At 50.5% G+C, this 13,602-nt stretch overlaps 7 protein-coding genes across 7 annotated transcripts; 6 read left to right on the top strand and 1 right to left on the bottom strand.

Moving 5' to 3' along the window:
* Nucleotides 1-572: 572 nt before the first annotated feature.
* On the top strand, nt 573-2,137 carry N7443_001805 (regulatory protein brlA; the record flags this gene model as incomplete). The annotated part of the gene is made up of 5 exons (XM_056881861.1): nt 573-859; nt 916-991; nt 1,048-1,476; nt 1,533-1,697; nt 1,754-2,137. The coding sequence occupies 5 exons, from the start codon at nt 573-575 to the stop codon at nt 2,135-2,137; spliced, it is 1,341 nt and encodes a 446-aa protein (XP_056743702.1).
* Nucleotides 2,138-5,761: 3,624 nt separating this feature from the next.
* N7443_001804 (uncharacterized protein) lies at nt 5,762-6,241 on the top strand (the record flags this gene model as incomplete). Its single annotated transcript, XM_056881860.1, has 2 exons — nt 5,762-5,788; nt 5,843-6,241. 2 exons carry the CDS (start codon nt 5,762-5,764, stop codon nt 6,239-6,241), a joined length of 426 nt encoding a protein of 141 aa, XP_056743701.1.
* A 463-nt stretch (nt 6,242-6,704) lies between these two features.
* Nucleotides 6,705-6,908, top strand: N7443_001803 (uncharacterized protein; the record flags this gene model as incomplete). Its single annotated transcript, XM_056881859.1, has 1 exon — nt 6,705-6,908. The coding sequence occupies one exon, from the start codon at nt 6,705-6,707 to the stop codon at nt 6,906-6,908; it is 204 nt and encodes a 67-aa protein (XP_056743700.1).
* Nucleotides 6,909-7,397: 489 nt separating this feature from the next.
* On the bottom strand, nt 7,398-8,906 carry N7443_001802 (ankyrin repeat domain-containing protein; the record flags this gene model as incomplete). The annotated part of the gene is made up of 1 exon (XM_056881858.1): nt 7,398-8,906. One exon carries the CDS (start codon nt 8,904-8,906, stop codon nt 7,398-7,400), a length of 1,509 nt encoding a protein of 502 aa, XP_056743699.1.
* Nucleotides 8,907-9,380: 474 nt separating this feature from the next.
* N7443_001801 (uncharacterized protein) lies at nt 9,381-10,434 on the top strand (the record flags this gene model as incomplete). Its single annotated transcript, XM_056881857.1, has 2 exons — nt 9,381-10,096; nt 10,146-10,434. 2 exons carry the CDS (start codon nt 9,381-9,383, stop codon nt 10,432-10,434), a joined length of 1,005 nt encoding a protein of 334 aa, XP_056743698.1.
* Nucleotides 10,435-11,055: 621 nt separating this feature from the next.
* On the top strand, nt 11,056-11,823 carry N7443_001800 (RlpA-like double-psi beta-barrel domain-containing protein; the record flags this gene model as incomplete). The annotated part of the gene is made up of 1 exon (XM_056881856.1): nt 11,056-11,823. The coding sequence occupies one exon, from the start codon at nt 11,056-11,058 to the stop codon at nt 11,821-11,823; it is 768 nt and encodes a 255-aa protein (XP_056743697.1).
* A 541-nt stretch (nt 11,824-12,364) lies between these two features.
* On the top strand, nt 12,365-13,462 carry N7443_001799 (uncharacterized protein; the record flags this gene model as incomplete). Its single annotated transcript, XM_056881855.1, has 4 exons — nt 12,365-12,889; nt 12,947-13,046; nt 13,107-13,291; nt 13,346-13,462. 4 exons carry the CDS (start codon nt 12,365-12,367, stop codon nt 13,460-13,462), a joined length of 927 nt encoding a protein of 308 aa, XP_056743696.1.
* Between the last annotated feature and the right edge of the window lie 140 nt (nt 13,463-13,602).

Here is a 13,602-nt window from a genome sequence, read left to right as displayed (position 1 = left end):
GGGATCACGGCCGGGCTTTGAGTTCACCAAACTTATTGTATCAGTGACCTATATATTCTGTAGTACACTTTATATCAGTCTCAGTACGGTAGAACGGTACAGTACATGACGTAGCTGTCAGTTGTCGACAAATCATGCTTGAATGCTTGTCGGAGCTGAGTATTGCAAGAGCAAGGCTATCTACAATTTTGTTGAATAACGCGCAGTATGTACCTCTGGTTCAAATGTGTCAAGTCTAGTCTGATCCTTCGCAGATCTGTCCCCTCTCCTGTAGGCGCCGAGCCACGCACGGATACTTTGTTAACACCAATCGAAGTTCTTTTTCCCTGTCCCTTTCTTTTATTCCTCCTTCCGGGCTTGAACGGCAGGGATTAAGGTGACATCGACTGCTGTGACATGCAAGCCAATCCGCCATCGAGCGAATGAAGTGGGGTAGCAGGTCTTGCAAATGAGGGGGAGATTTTTTCTTCCAACCCAGATCCGAAAAAATAAAAGGCCATGAAAATCCATATGTTGACAGCCAGGATCAGGTTCTGACCTCGGCCACCCCCCAGCCTTATGCGGGAAGAGCAATGCTACTGCTAAAATGGCAAAGGCCCACTCAGCCTGGCGAGCTTGATGCTCGAGCGAACGAGAAGGTCCCCTCAACCTGGCGAGCGTTATACTCGAGCAAATATGAGAAAGGCCCACTCAGCCTGGCGAGCTACGTGCTCGAGCGAACGAGGAGGTCTCCTCAACCTGGCGAGCTTGATGCTCGAGCAAACGAGAAGGTCCCCTCAACCTGGCGAGCGTTATACTCGAGCAAATATGAGAAAGGCCCACTCAGCCTGGCGAGCTACATGCTCGAGCGAACGAGAAGGTCCCCTCAACCTGGCGAGCGTTATACTCGAGCAAATATGAGAAAGGCCCACTCAGCCTGGCGAGCTACGTGCTCGAGCGAACGAGGAGGTCTCCTCAACCTGGCGAGCTTGATGCTCGAGCAAACGAGAAGGTCCCCTCAACCTGGCGAGCGTTATACTCGAGCAAATATGAGAAAGGCCCACTCAGCCTGGCGAGCTACATGCTCGAGCGAACGAGAAGGTCCCCTCAACCTGGCGAGCGTTATACTCGAGCAAATATGAGCAAGGCCCACTCAGCCTGGCGAGCTTAATGCTCGAGCGAACGAGGAGGTCTCCTCAACCTGGCGAGCTTGATGCTCGAGCAAACGAGAAGGTATCCTCAACCTGCCGAGCGTTATACTCGAGCGAATGTGCGAAAGGCCCACTCAGCCTGGCGAGCTACGTGCTCGAGCGAACGAGGAGGTCTCCTCAACCTGGCGAGCTTGATGCTCGAGCAAACGAGAAGGTATCCTCAACCTGCCGAGCGTTATACTCGAGCAAATATGAGAAAGGCCCACTCAGCCTGGCGAGCTACGTGCTCGAGCGAACGAGGAGGTCTCCTCAACCTGGCGAGCTTGATGCTCGAGCAAACGAGAAGGTATCCTCAACCTGCCGAGCGTTATACTCGAGCGAATGTGCGAAAGGCCCACTCAGCCTGGCGAGCTACATGCTCGAGCGAACGAGAAGGTCCCCTCAACCTGGCGAGCGTTATACTCGAGCAAATATGAGAAAGGCCCACTCAGCCTGGCGAGCTACGTGCTCGAGCGAACGAGGAGGTCTCCTCAACCTGGCGAGCTTGATGCTCGAGCAAACGAGAAGGTATCCTCAACCTGCCGAGCGTTATACTCGAGCGAATGTGCGAAAGGCCCACTCAGCCTGGCGAGCTACATGCTCGAGCGAACGAGAAGGTCCCCTCAACCTGGCGAGCGTTATACTCGAGCAAATATGAGAAAGGCCCACTCAGCCTGGCGAGCTACGTGCTCGAGCGAACGAGGAGGTCTCCTCAACCTGGCGAGCTTGATGCTCGAGCAAACGAGAAGGTATCCTCAACCTGCCGAGCGTTATACTCGAGCGAATGTGCGAAAGGCCCACTCAGCCTGGCGAGCTACATGCTCGAGCGAACGAGAAGGTCCCCTCAACCTGGCGAGCGTTATACTCGAGCAAATATGAGAAAGGCCCACTCAGCCTGGCGGGCTTACTGCTCGAGCGAACGAGAAGGTCCCTTCAACCTGGCGAGCGTTATACTCGAGCAAATATGAGCAAGGCCCACTCAGTCTGGTGCGCGTTATGCTCGGGCAAATGAGAGAAGCGAGGCCATCACTTATGTGGTAAGAGTAAGATCCACCTCGCGAGCCGGCTCGGACTTCGTTCTCCACTTTGCCGCGTCGCGCACTTCGTAGATGGAAAATTAGTAATCCAGTCTTCCACATAAGGCTGGGATCTGCATTCACTGTAGCATATCACTTTGTTAGCTGGACATCAAAGCAATGGTTTGTTTGGCAGTGTCAGAACCTCGGCAAACGGGTCTCCAGTGCCACCTTTAGTTTCTGGATCCCGACGAGGGTGTCGGAAGCGTCGGCCTTGTTCAACGTTTATTTAAGATCAACGTTTATTAAAGATCAACGTTGAAACTAAGATCAACGTTTAAATATATTCGAAAACTCCGATTTTTGGGGCATTCTCGAGTTTCTTCAACACCACGTAAATATTGTTGAGAATTCATCGATTCTGTGGACCAAAGCCAGCGTATGCGAGGTGGCGAGAATGATTCCTCCGCATCGTTTTCTTCAGTAGCGTTCTCACAGAGACGATCATAGTAATGTCAACTAAAACTACAAGTCTAAATATCGTTCGTGTAGACAAGCCTGTCTGTGTAGAATGGTTAGTGGTATAGGGTTGCCGTAGTCATAGAGAGCGACCGTTGGTAATGGGTGGTTGTTCATAGAGTAGTCGTTCATAGAGTGGTCGTTCATAGAGTGGTCGTTCATAGAGTGGTCGTTCACAGAGCGGTCGTTCACAGAGCGGTCGTTCACAGCGATCGTTCACAGCGGTCGTTCACAGAGCAGTCGTTCACAGCGATCGTTCACAGCGATCGTTCACAGCGGTCGTTCACAGAGCAGTCGTTCACAGAGCAGTCGTCCAAGCTGTTTGTCTAACGAGCCTCCCCGGTGAAAAGCAATTTCCTCCACCCGCATTACTTCACTCGAACGGTTCATTGCCCTAAACTGATAGATCTCTTGTTTCCGCGAGTACCAAAGGATCACCGTTCGTGCAACATCCCTCTTGCACGAGAACAGCCCAAGAAGTGGACTAGTAACCCAAATCTCCATGCGCTGTTAGGGAGGACGAGGCGTCTCATGCGTCTTGCACAATCGCACTTTACACGAGCATAAGCACAAGCACGATGTCGATGCGCAAATCCTTCAACGTTGAGCTCCTACTGTTGACCGGTTGTGCAGTATGCCTGCGGAGCAGGCTCTCGCCCTGTGACTCCACGATATCGTAGCCTGGAGTCCTTGGTCACATAAGGTATAGCAACTAGCCGGCACTTGAACAGCACTTGCTCGTTCAGGTCAGATCTGGCTAATTTTCGCGTCACCTCCATAGTCCAAACCGAACATCCACGGAGGCCTTGACGGGTGAATACGAAGCGAGCATCGGATCGTCAGAAAGGGTGACGTGACTGCGGGTCTTGGCAGAAATGCGGATTACACGGTCAAGAACGGAGCCCCTCCCCTCTTCTGCTGGCAGGCCTAATCAACCTCCTGACTGACAATAACGGACGTGCGGTTTTATCGGTGAAAATATTGCCAATACTCCAATTATTCCGCCGCTCACCTTTAAATCACTTCAATGCCCTTTGTTCCGAACCCGATCCATTTTGCTCCACTCTCTCTAGATTTTGCCCAATTCTAGAAATGCACTTCCCACAACATGCTCTTTTTCTTGGCCTTTTTGCCAGCATTGCGCTTGGTGGCTCTCTGAGAATCATAAATAATAACAAACAGTGCATGGTGTGGTCCGAAGATAATTATGGGTGTACGGATTACTCCACCCCTTTTGCTCAGCTTGATGGAAAAGATTGTTCCGGTAAGTCTCGTGCTATGGCATTTACCGCACCAAGAACTGATAGGGACTAGATTTCATCGCAGACAGTGGCACGATGAAGCTTGATATATGTGGTACAAAGGATGGGCAACAGCTCGCCTGGGTGGATGTGGACAAGAAAGGCACGGTCTCTTTTTTGAATATACAAGGCGACACATTCACTTGTGCGTTGGACAACAACTTCATGGTGGGTAGCAAGTGCAGTCCTGCCAGTGCGAGCGCATCTTCCGCGTCAAGCCGATCGTCTACAGCCACCTTCAGCCAATTGAGACCTTCCATTTCCATCTCCCAGTCCACGGCCACAGCATCTACTCCGCCCGCTGCATGTTCTTGTGTATTGGTTGTTGTGTGATCCACGGTGATACACAGCCGTGAGAACTGACTTAGGCAACCTTGCAAGGTAGATTCGGAGATGTACGGGGTAGTACCCGGAAAGTAGGACGGCCGTGCTCCTTTAGTTATTTTAACATTGTTTGTTTGATTGGAGAACGCAAATGATTTCCACTCCCAATCTTGTTGGCTTATCCTATATCAAGCCTAATCCGATACGCTTAGTGGGACAAAATGAAATATTACGTAAGCAGTATTACCGTAGCCATGCAGCATGATCTGTCAATACGAATACCGCGGGGGACCGGAGATATAATTATCCCTCATGTTTTATTACTTATATAATCTAGAATCCCCCTATAAATTGACAGAATCAGGGGTAATACAGAAACCGAGCTTTTTACATCGTTGATTGGTTGCATACAAAACATTCCGACATGATCCACCGGTCGGAGCCCTCGGCCTAGCCCGCCAATGCTTGTGTTCACTATGCCACAGCGAAAGACATCTACCGAGAATAACCGCCTCTGGGAGGTCCAAATGGCCGCATCCTTCGACCTGAGATGCCCCGACATAGATACCTTACAGTACTTCAGACTCAAAGATACGATTGTAAATAAATATCAGAATATTCCTGTAGTATATGGCTTGTCCGCCATCTGACCACCATTCCCGCGCCAGGTCGTTCATTGACAAAATTCCGCCTCGGCACCCATTTTGACGTCGTTGTGGAACGCTTCCTCATCGCTTTCCTCGAAAGTCAGGGTAATTTCCTGTTTCCTTATCAATGGTCTTCTACCCAGGGATCAGTTCCTTGAGTCATACCGTCGGATAATCCGGGGGAAAGGTCGACTGTATAATGCGGCGTTCTCCATCCTGGGGCCGGCGAAGGATGACGATGTGTACCACCTCCAGTCCAAGCAAGCTTGCAAGTCGAGAAAGTAGTCGAAACATTACTCGGTGAGGATATAGTAGCCGTTGTCGCGGTCGTGTGGGAACCGCCGGTCTTGGAAAAGTAGTTGGACACTGTGAAGAGTCATACAGTAGAATGAGTAGGGTTGGAAGGGAGATATACAGCAGCTCGTCGTTTACTAAAGCTGCTTGATCCTGTTATTCGCTCAGTATCTGGAGAGCAGATTGCACAGCTTATGACAGCACGACCAGATGAACGATCTGGTGCATAGTTGCGACCGTCGGCCGACCCTCTCCTGTCTCGATGGTGGCGGTTTCCTTGGTGGCCATATAAACGTTGATGCTGTGAAGCAGATCACAATCAGTATGCTTACTGCAGATCATCACCACTTTTCAGGTCCCAGATTGTTGTGATATTTGCTCCTCCGTTATAAATTCATCATTTCCACATACAGTATCGTTGATGCCTCAAGATTCAAAAAGTCACTTTCATCGGACACCTCAATCGTTGACAAAAGCCCGCCTCATCAGCAATGACTTCCAGTACTCTGGACTACTCAGTAAGCATCTTTATTTTACAGTACCAGCAATGTGGGTACTGACTACGAATGTAGGGCGTGCTCCGCATGATTGCATCGCTCAAAGTCTGGACGCTTCGTACGGAGCAAATTCAGACGCAGCTAGAGCAAGAGCTCGCGGCGACCCAAGAGAACCTCATGCATGCCACAAACGAGCTACAAGAGGCTACTAAACTTGCCGACATCCTCTATGAAGTGTGTCAAAATTTGGGTCTCGTGACGGACCATCTGATCAAGCAAAAAGGCGTCGAAGAGGATAAACAGGGCTCCCAGAGCTTCGAGGTGGTCCTGAACGCGGTGGTGCACCGGTTGGACAGCAGCAAGGTCATCAATCACAGGACGTCAAGGTGTTCAAGCGAGGCTTCAACCCCTTTCGAGCTGGCTAACCAAGATCAAGCTCCCCAGAAACCTGCAGTGAGCGCGTCTGAAATGTAATATAGTTCATTCAAAGCTGCTTCAACAATGTTTACATTTCTGTGCTTGTTACTTTTCTCATCGTTCGTGAGCTTCTTCTGGTATCGTCTATCTTTGCGTGGACAATAAGTACCCTAAACGGTCAAAGCGTGGTTGGATTCTAATCAACGGCCGTGGGTCCTCGCAGAAGCATGGTCAACAACTCAGGATCTTTCTGCATGAGCTACTGCTTCCCTTTGTTTAAACGAATTTAAATCCGCAAATTCGCCTAGCGTATGCTTTGTCTCGAGGCAGGCCTTATATAATGTCTATTTAATATCCGCACAGCCATTCACCATCGTCCTGGAAGACATCGAAGCAACCAAAGATGGCGGCTACAAATTCTCATGGCCCCGCACAGAGGCAGACGCATTTACTCCATTCTGCGCTGCATATGTCGCCATCAAATTTGCAAGTTTTTAACCCGGTACCACAGCGAGACATCATGGCCAACAATATATCCATGGATATTGAGCGAGCTAGAAGATCCCAGGCTCCGTCACCCGAGCCGAGTCTTGCGGATCGGACAGCAAGCGCAAGTCGGGAGGCACTGGCAGGTTTGTCTTACTCAATGTGCTTCACCAAGGTAGACTCGGCTAACCGCAACCTGAAGAACTCGCGGCTGAAGCGGCCAAACTATCCCGTATGATCCAGGCTTTGCGCCGGTTGGACATGCTACGTGGAACTATTCCTCCGTGCAACGACAGTGTAGGGCTTGTTCGATCCTCAATTCCTCAAATAGATTTCAACTAGAGATATTTGTCGTCGTGTAACGCCGACTCGAGTGAAGTTTAAAAATACTAGACTGCAAGGTCAGACTTGTAAGCAGCAAGACATGTCTAACACAGCCAAAACATGTGGACTCGCTATTGTATGTACTGGCAGTGACGCGAGCCCGAAGCCGCGAGGCCCGTATATTGGAATTCACTATGAGGCTGCCACAGTACAGCACAGTACTAGGTACATCTATGCACAGAAAAATAGTGTCTTTCCCGATGAACTGGCAGCTAGAAGGGCGTTTTATATTCTCTCGTAGAAAAAATATTATGAGCTGTGCATTATACTATAGGTACCGTAAATCTCATTCCCGTAGACACTCAGCAACGTGGCAACCATCACAGAGTATTGTACAACAATATTAGCGTCGACACAAAGTCCATAGAAGAAAGTACCACATCGCTGCTGCTTGAAGTGGACCAACTGTGTCCCAGTGGCCACGCTCTTTTGCAACGTCCATGGCGCTTTTGTGATTAAAATCGCGAGCTGCAACATCCAAGCGAGGTTGCTTGATCAACAATTTGACACACTCAGTGTGCCCGCCTGCTGCCGCCCACCACAAAGCTGCGCGGCCACAATCGTCAACTGAATGGATATCGATACCAGGAAATGCAAGCAAACGATCTATGGCGCAACAGAAGCCTCCAGCGGCAGCGAAAATCAGAGCAGTCCAACACTGCGGGCCTTGATCATTGATTGCTAATCTGCCTTCCTGATCGAGTAGTAGACGCACGATTGGCAGATGGTGCATAGTCAATGCCACCTGCAGAGACGAGGTTCCTTCTGGGCTTTTCTCGTTGATGTTGATTGAGTTGTGGTCCAGAAGTAAGCTCACTATTGACTCTTGCCCTGCCCGGCATGCTACCCAGAGTGGAGGCACCACCCGCCGTAGACCAGCGTTGACGCATACCCTAGACTGCAGTAAAAGGAGACCGGCCATGTGTAGATTGCCATTCTCGGCAGCACGGGCAAGTGGAGTGAAGCCTTGGTGATCAGGCAGGTTCCAGTCAACATGATCAGCACGTGTAAAGATTTCAACAAGCTTCTTATGGCCAAAATCGACAGCATGCCAGAGGGCCGATCGTCCGTCGCTATCTTGCTGGTTCACGTTGATGCTAGGAGTAGAGATGAGGCGTTCAATAATTGGTAAGAGACCAATGCCGGGCAGATACTCCTCATAGGTTGCCACAGCTAGAAGAAGTACATCATCTCCTTCAGCATTCAGACTGTTGACGTCAATCTCATCATGTGCTAAAAGCATTTGAACAGCCACAAGATCCCTGTATTCTACCGCATGATGAAGGAGGGTTTGGCCGAGCTTGTTCTTTTGATTGATTTTAGTTCGAGGGTCCGCAAGGAGAAGTTGAAAGATGTAGTATTGCTGATTCTTCAGAGCCATTTCAAGAGGGCTCTGATCTCTCGCTCTTCGGGTATTGATGTCGATGTCCGGCAGAGTGAGAATGCGCTTCACGACCAAGTCATACCCTCGGCTGATCGCGATACACAACGCCACGGCAAGGAAGTCTAAGAGATATGGAACATCAATAGATCTTAATGGAAGCTGCGAATTGACCCTCTGCAAGCACTTTAGCTCTGAAGCTCTATATGTAGTACTGGGAGCCGCATGGTGCAGAAAGCTGCCTGCGCTGATTGCGACCTTGGTGAGCATGAATTTCTGATCTGGATACATGAATCCCTCTTCTTCCTCGAGCTTTTTCATTGTTGAAGAGGTGAGATCGTCGAGGAATTCAAGATTCAGAAACAGGAGCTCGGACATTTCGGCAAGTTCGAATTGAGTGTCACATGAAGTGATATTCTCCCCAGCACCCCTGGGGGTGTTAAGTGCGCACGTATCGTCATTATAGGCCATGCTGAAAAGTTCGAGAAGGACGCTAGTCTAAAGTCCGGAAAGCTTCAGAGGCGTGTTGTAGGTTCAAAAGTGGAAGCAAATGAAATAGATTCACCTACAATATATAGCCAGAGGCGACGTAGCTCCAAAGTATATCGAGACATCTATCGCGTAATGTCTCTTGAGATCCTGGGAGCAGCTCGCTATTCCCAGGAGTAGCGCGATGTGATCCTGGGAGCACATCATCAAGCTCCCCGGAGCGATTGCAGTCCCAGTAGCGGACCCAGTTGCTCCCAGGAACGATGTGACACATTCCTGGGAGGAAATATCTGCTCCCGGGAGCAAGACGTTCGTTCCCAGGGGCCCTACGATAGCATCCATAGCCTGCAGGTCTGTATTCGGTTGGGGAGCTACGCCTCGTTGACGAACTACATATAGCTCCCGCAAGGCATCTTTGCCATTCTATACATATTCTTGTCCTAGATAAGCACCACTATGAATACGCCAACATATCAGCGGTCAGAAACCACCGACTGGAGAGAAACCGTCCGTCGGGAATTACGAGAGGAATTGGCTGCCAACCTGTGTTGCTGGACTACGAAAAAGGGAACACGATGTCGGGGCCTCATGCGCACAGCTGCCCTGGGCGAGACTCGGGAGAAGCTGGCAGCTCTGGAAGAGCATTTTACTGTGGATCTTCTCGAATCTACACTCAAAGAGATTGCGCCTCTCGCGCTTTGCAAGCGATCGCATATAGGACATGCAGATAGCTTGAGCGGTATTTGGTTAAAAAGCGCCGAAAATCATCGCAGGGAGGCTACGCGACTACGTCGGGCGAGAAGAGGAGCGGCCGACGGTAGCCTGGCGTCACACAACGCGAGAGGAGTCGCAAGGGACAATGGTTCCCCAAGGTATCTCACGGTTGATGATCTTCGCAGTAGTCAGGTCCCGTGGGAGGTTTCACCGGGTCAACCACTGGCGATTCTCCGCGTGCGAGAAGAAGGCGGTGAGTGCAAGCTCCAGAGCTTCGGACCCTCTGCGCATCGCGAGGACCTGGAAGATTGCCCAATCTGCCTCAACCAGCTGCAAGAAGGACCAAGCGAGAACAGATACGTGCAATGCGTCGCTTGTTCCAGGTCATCGCATCTGGAATGTGTTGAACGTTGGCTTCACTCGCGCGAATCTAGGGCGAGCCTTTTCTGTCCTTTCTGGTAAGCCCCAACGTTGCCAACTCGAGGACCACTGCTAACCAGATCACAGTCGACGCGACACTTTCCAAATATTCTCCTATGATCCCTCGCTTGGACGGTCTACTCCGGAAATCATTATGCGCGATGCGCCACCCGATGTCTCCTCTCTGGGACCGCAAGCCCGTCAGCGGACGCCTCTGGACCCATCTTCGACCCCCGCCGCCCATACATTGAACACTCGGGCGCGTTCATCAGGCGAAACCCGAGAGACCTCACAGCTGGGTATATCATCCGATCAGGCCCGTCTGCAGCGATCCGACCGTAACCGGCGGCCTCCATCTCGTTTCCAACCGCAATGATCCGTTGCTGTGTGCAATGCGCTGGATACGTAGTCGCAAGCGGATCGAGTGTGATTACATATGGCTTTCTTGCCATTCATCAATACTAGTTGTTCGTCTCTTTTACGTCCAAGGTTTTTGACCAAGGTGTCGTTGTAACCGAGGCAGCGATAACCCTGCACGTTTCTTCTTGGGAGTTTGAACGTCCATGAATGCCATCATGGTGTATACCCGTATACTCTGGTTACATACCATTCACGGGTTACGAGAAGTCATACTTTCATCACCTAGTATCGTACATATCCCTTGAAATATAGTTGGGTCCCTGCAATATACACTATATACACTAACACGTGTCTGAAAGGTGCAATTGCAGATACTGTATTGCCTTGAAGACAATGCAAATATAATGAATTGCGATAAGAAAGAACGTTGACTGTATGCAAATTATACTTTTCGAAGAGATGAATACAAAAGTCACTGGGACAGATCTTCCCGAGTGTTTCGTTCTTTCTAGTACAGTAAATTCATTCTTTTTCTCAGCACTTCTTATGCATACTGTCCCGCCATGGCTTGAATCGTCAACATCGACAAATATTGCATGATTGCCTTATACGGTTTACGGCCCCGGTGTCAAACATTATGTTGCTCCAACTCTTTGCGGCAGCCGGCTTTCTTGTTATACCCAGTGCCTCTGCACAGTCTGTCATTTATAGTGGTAAAGGGTTTGGCACATATTACTACGATATTGAGCAGGCTGATGCGTGCGGAACCAATTTTGAGGACCCAAACAGTGGCGGAGTTATGTGTAGCTCTGCCACCCTACTCTCTCTTGATCAGATGAACACCAACTATGTGGTTGCCATGAACAACACTCAGCTTGGAGAAAATCCCAGTTTATACTGCGGTAAAAAAGTAATTGTCTCGATTAATGGGCAGCGATCCGAAATGGCGCTCTTCATAGGAGATGGCTGCCAGCGCTGTGGTGTAGGCTCTTCCTTGAGCACTATCTGGAACGCAGAGGGCGCTCCGGGTCTCGACTTCAGCTACACTGTCCTAAGCAAGTTATCGGAAGGCAGCGCCTGTAGCGATGGTCACGTTGCTGTTTCCTGGGAAATTCTTGACGAGTCGATATACGATTTCGATGACAGCTCCTCCGGCTCTCTCTCGGCATCTGGGTCCACTGATTTTGACGCCGCCGCTGTTCAACCCTTGGCTCAATCTGTGGCTCCGACGATGACCGTTGCGTCAGATGGCTGGTTGGACGTATCGCCCACAACCTGTTCAGGCAATGTATGGCGATGCAGCGGGGATGTGCTTGAACAGTGTATTGGCAGTGCCTGGTCCCCTCGCGTTACTTGTGCCTCTGGTTCTAGCTGCCAAGGTGGCTCTAACCCGTACTGCACTTGAGATTTTCTGGTAGCTACACTATATACTCTCTATATGATCTTTTTTTTTTGTTCGAAACAATGTGTATATGGATATGTCATAAACAATGAAGCATCACGACGAGAAACGAACCAGTTCCGTGTTAGAGTGTAGAAGGCGACTTTTGTGTTCTCTACAAAGACCGTGCGATGGAGCCTCCGGGACCTCCAGCCGTCAACAGACGCTCTAGGGATTTTCTTCCAACCCCGCCACCCATGCGTTGAAGACTCAGGTGCGTTCTTCAGGTAAACTCCTAGATACGTCCGAGCTAGAAACTGGGCCCGGTTAACTAAGATTGCAGCGATCCGTCCGTGATCAGTGGCCTTCATCTCATTGCCAACGGCAAGGCTCCATTGTCATGTTCATTACGTTATTAGTTAGCTTCTGAGTCCTGTGTATACCGCTTCAGATATATCTTCTACATCTCTCTTCTCGTATAGCATTCAATAAAACGCCCTAGCCCGCAGTCCACAGAGGATACCGGAGTCGACAAGTTCCATCGGCGCCTGATCAAATCGCCGCAATGACTTCCAACCAGCGGAGCCGGCCGCTGACCCAATGGAACCTCGGCGCCTTCACGTACTCTGCAAGTGGCAATTCATCTAAGACGCTCGCATCGCCTCCGGAGGCCAAGCAGAAAGAAGCAGCAAAGCCGCCGGCCACTCCACCGCCGTTGGCTATGCCCAGGCCGTCCCGTCCAAAGGATCCCCTCCCGCCGCCGCAGATCCCAACCCTGTCGGAGAATCCTTGGTCGACATACGAAGAGGTCTTGTCGTTCCCAAAACGGCAAGTGTGTTTGGCACGGCGCCGCGGAAATTACGCCGAGTTGGTCAATGTGCAGCAACTCAGGCAGGACCCGTCGTCGGTCGCGCACGTAGTCGAAACGGTCAACCGAGTCATTCACCCCAGCTTCCTCCATCTAGTTCGGTGCTATCGACATGCCAATCGCTCGTTCCTGATCTGGGAGCCGACCGAGTTCTCCTTGACCCAAGTGCTGGGCTCGGCATGCACAATCAGTGAAGTTGAGATTGCCTCGATTGTTCACGCGGTGGGACCCTTATCCTCACGTCTTATGGATTGTTGGCAGATTGCTAAGACTAAGCAGATTCTGAAAGGTATCCAGCATCTTCGTGACCGAGGGAAGGCCCTAGCCACCCTCGACAACGACCAAATTCTGTTCACGGAGGCGGGCGCGGTGAAAATCGGTGAGTCTCACTACGTGTCAGAGCTCCTTTTGCCTGACTAGGTTTCTGACTCGTCCTTAGCTGGAGTGGAAAGGAGCTGTGACATTGACCCGTCAGTGATGAATGCGGATACTCTGAAGCTGCGCAAGCTGGCAGAAACTGTCCTCCGTCTGATGAAAAAAAACGGGGCCCACCACGCGTGGAGCCCGGCGGCTCAAGGGTTGCCGGAGAAGCTGAGAACCGAGCCTTTGGATCGTCTGTTACAGGTAGGTTTGTCATGCCAAAGGTCATATATGGTTACCCTAATGCGCGACTACCAGGATGAGTTTTTCACACAGTCAAATGATGGAGGAGAGCTGAAATCATTGGTCAGCGTGGTGAACAAGACTGCTCTTCATAACTTTAGCTTCCCAGCCCAGAAGGAGAATCCCCTGTGACATCAATACTGTGCCGCATTTCGGGGGTATAGTAGAATACCGTTCCCACAAGTCATATTCCCAATTCAGCCGTAGAAATATACCATTTCCACTCTGATGCAGAGCACAGAGCCGTATCGTCTAGACGCACCGCACGTAAT

The sequence above is a fragment of the Penicillium atrosanguineum genome (assembly GCF_028827265.1).
Source record: "Penicillium atrosanguineum strain IBT 20685 chromosome Unknown utg000002l_segment0_segment0, whole genome shotgun sequence".
Classification (NCBI taxonomy): domain Eukaryota; kingdom Fungi; phylum Ascomycota; class Eurotiomycetes; order Eurotiales; family Aspergillaceae; genus Penicillium; species Penicillium atrosanguineum.
The sequence above is the reverse complement of the archived record's forward strand: the minus strand, read 5'-3'. Positions and strand labels throughout refer to the sequence as shown.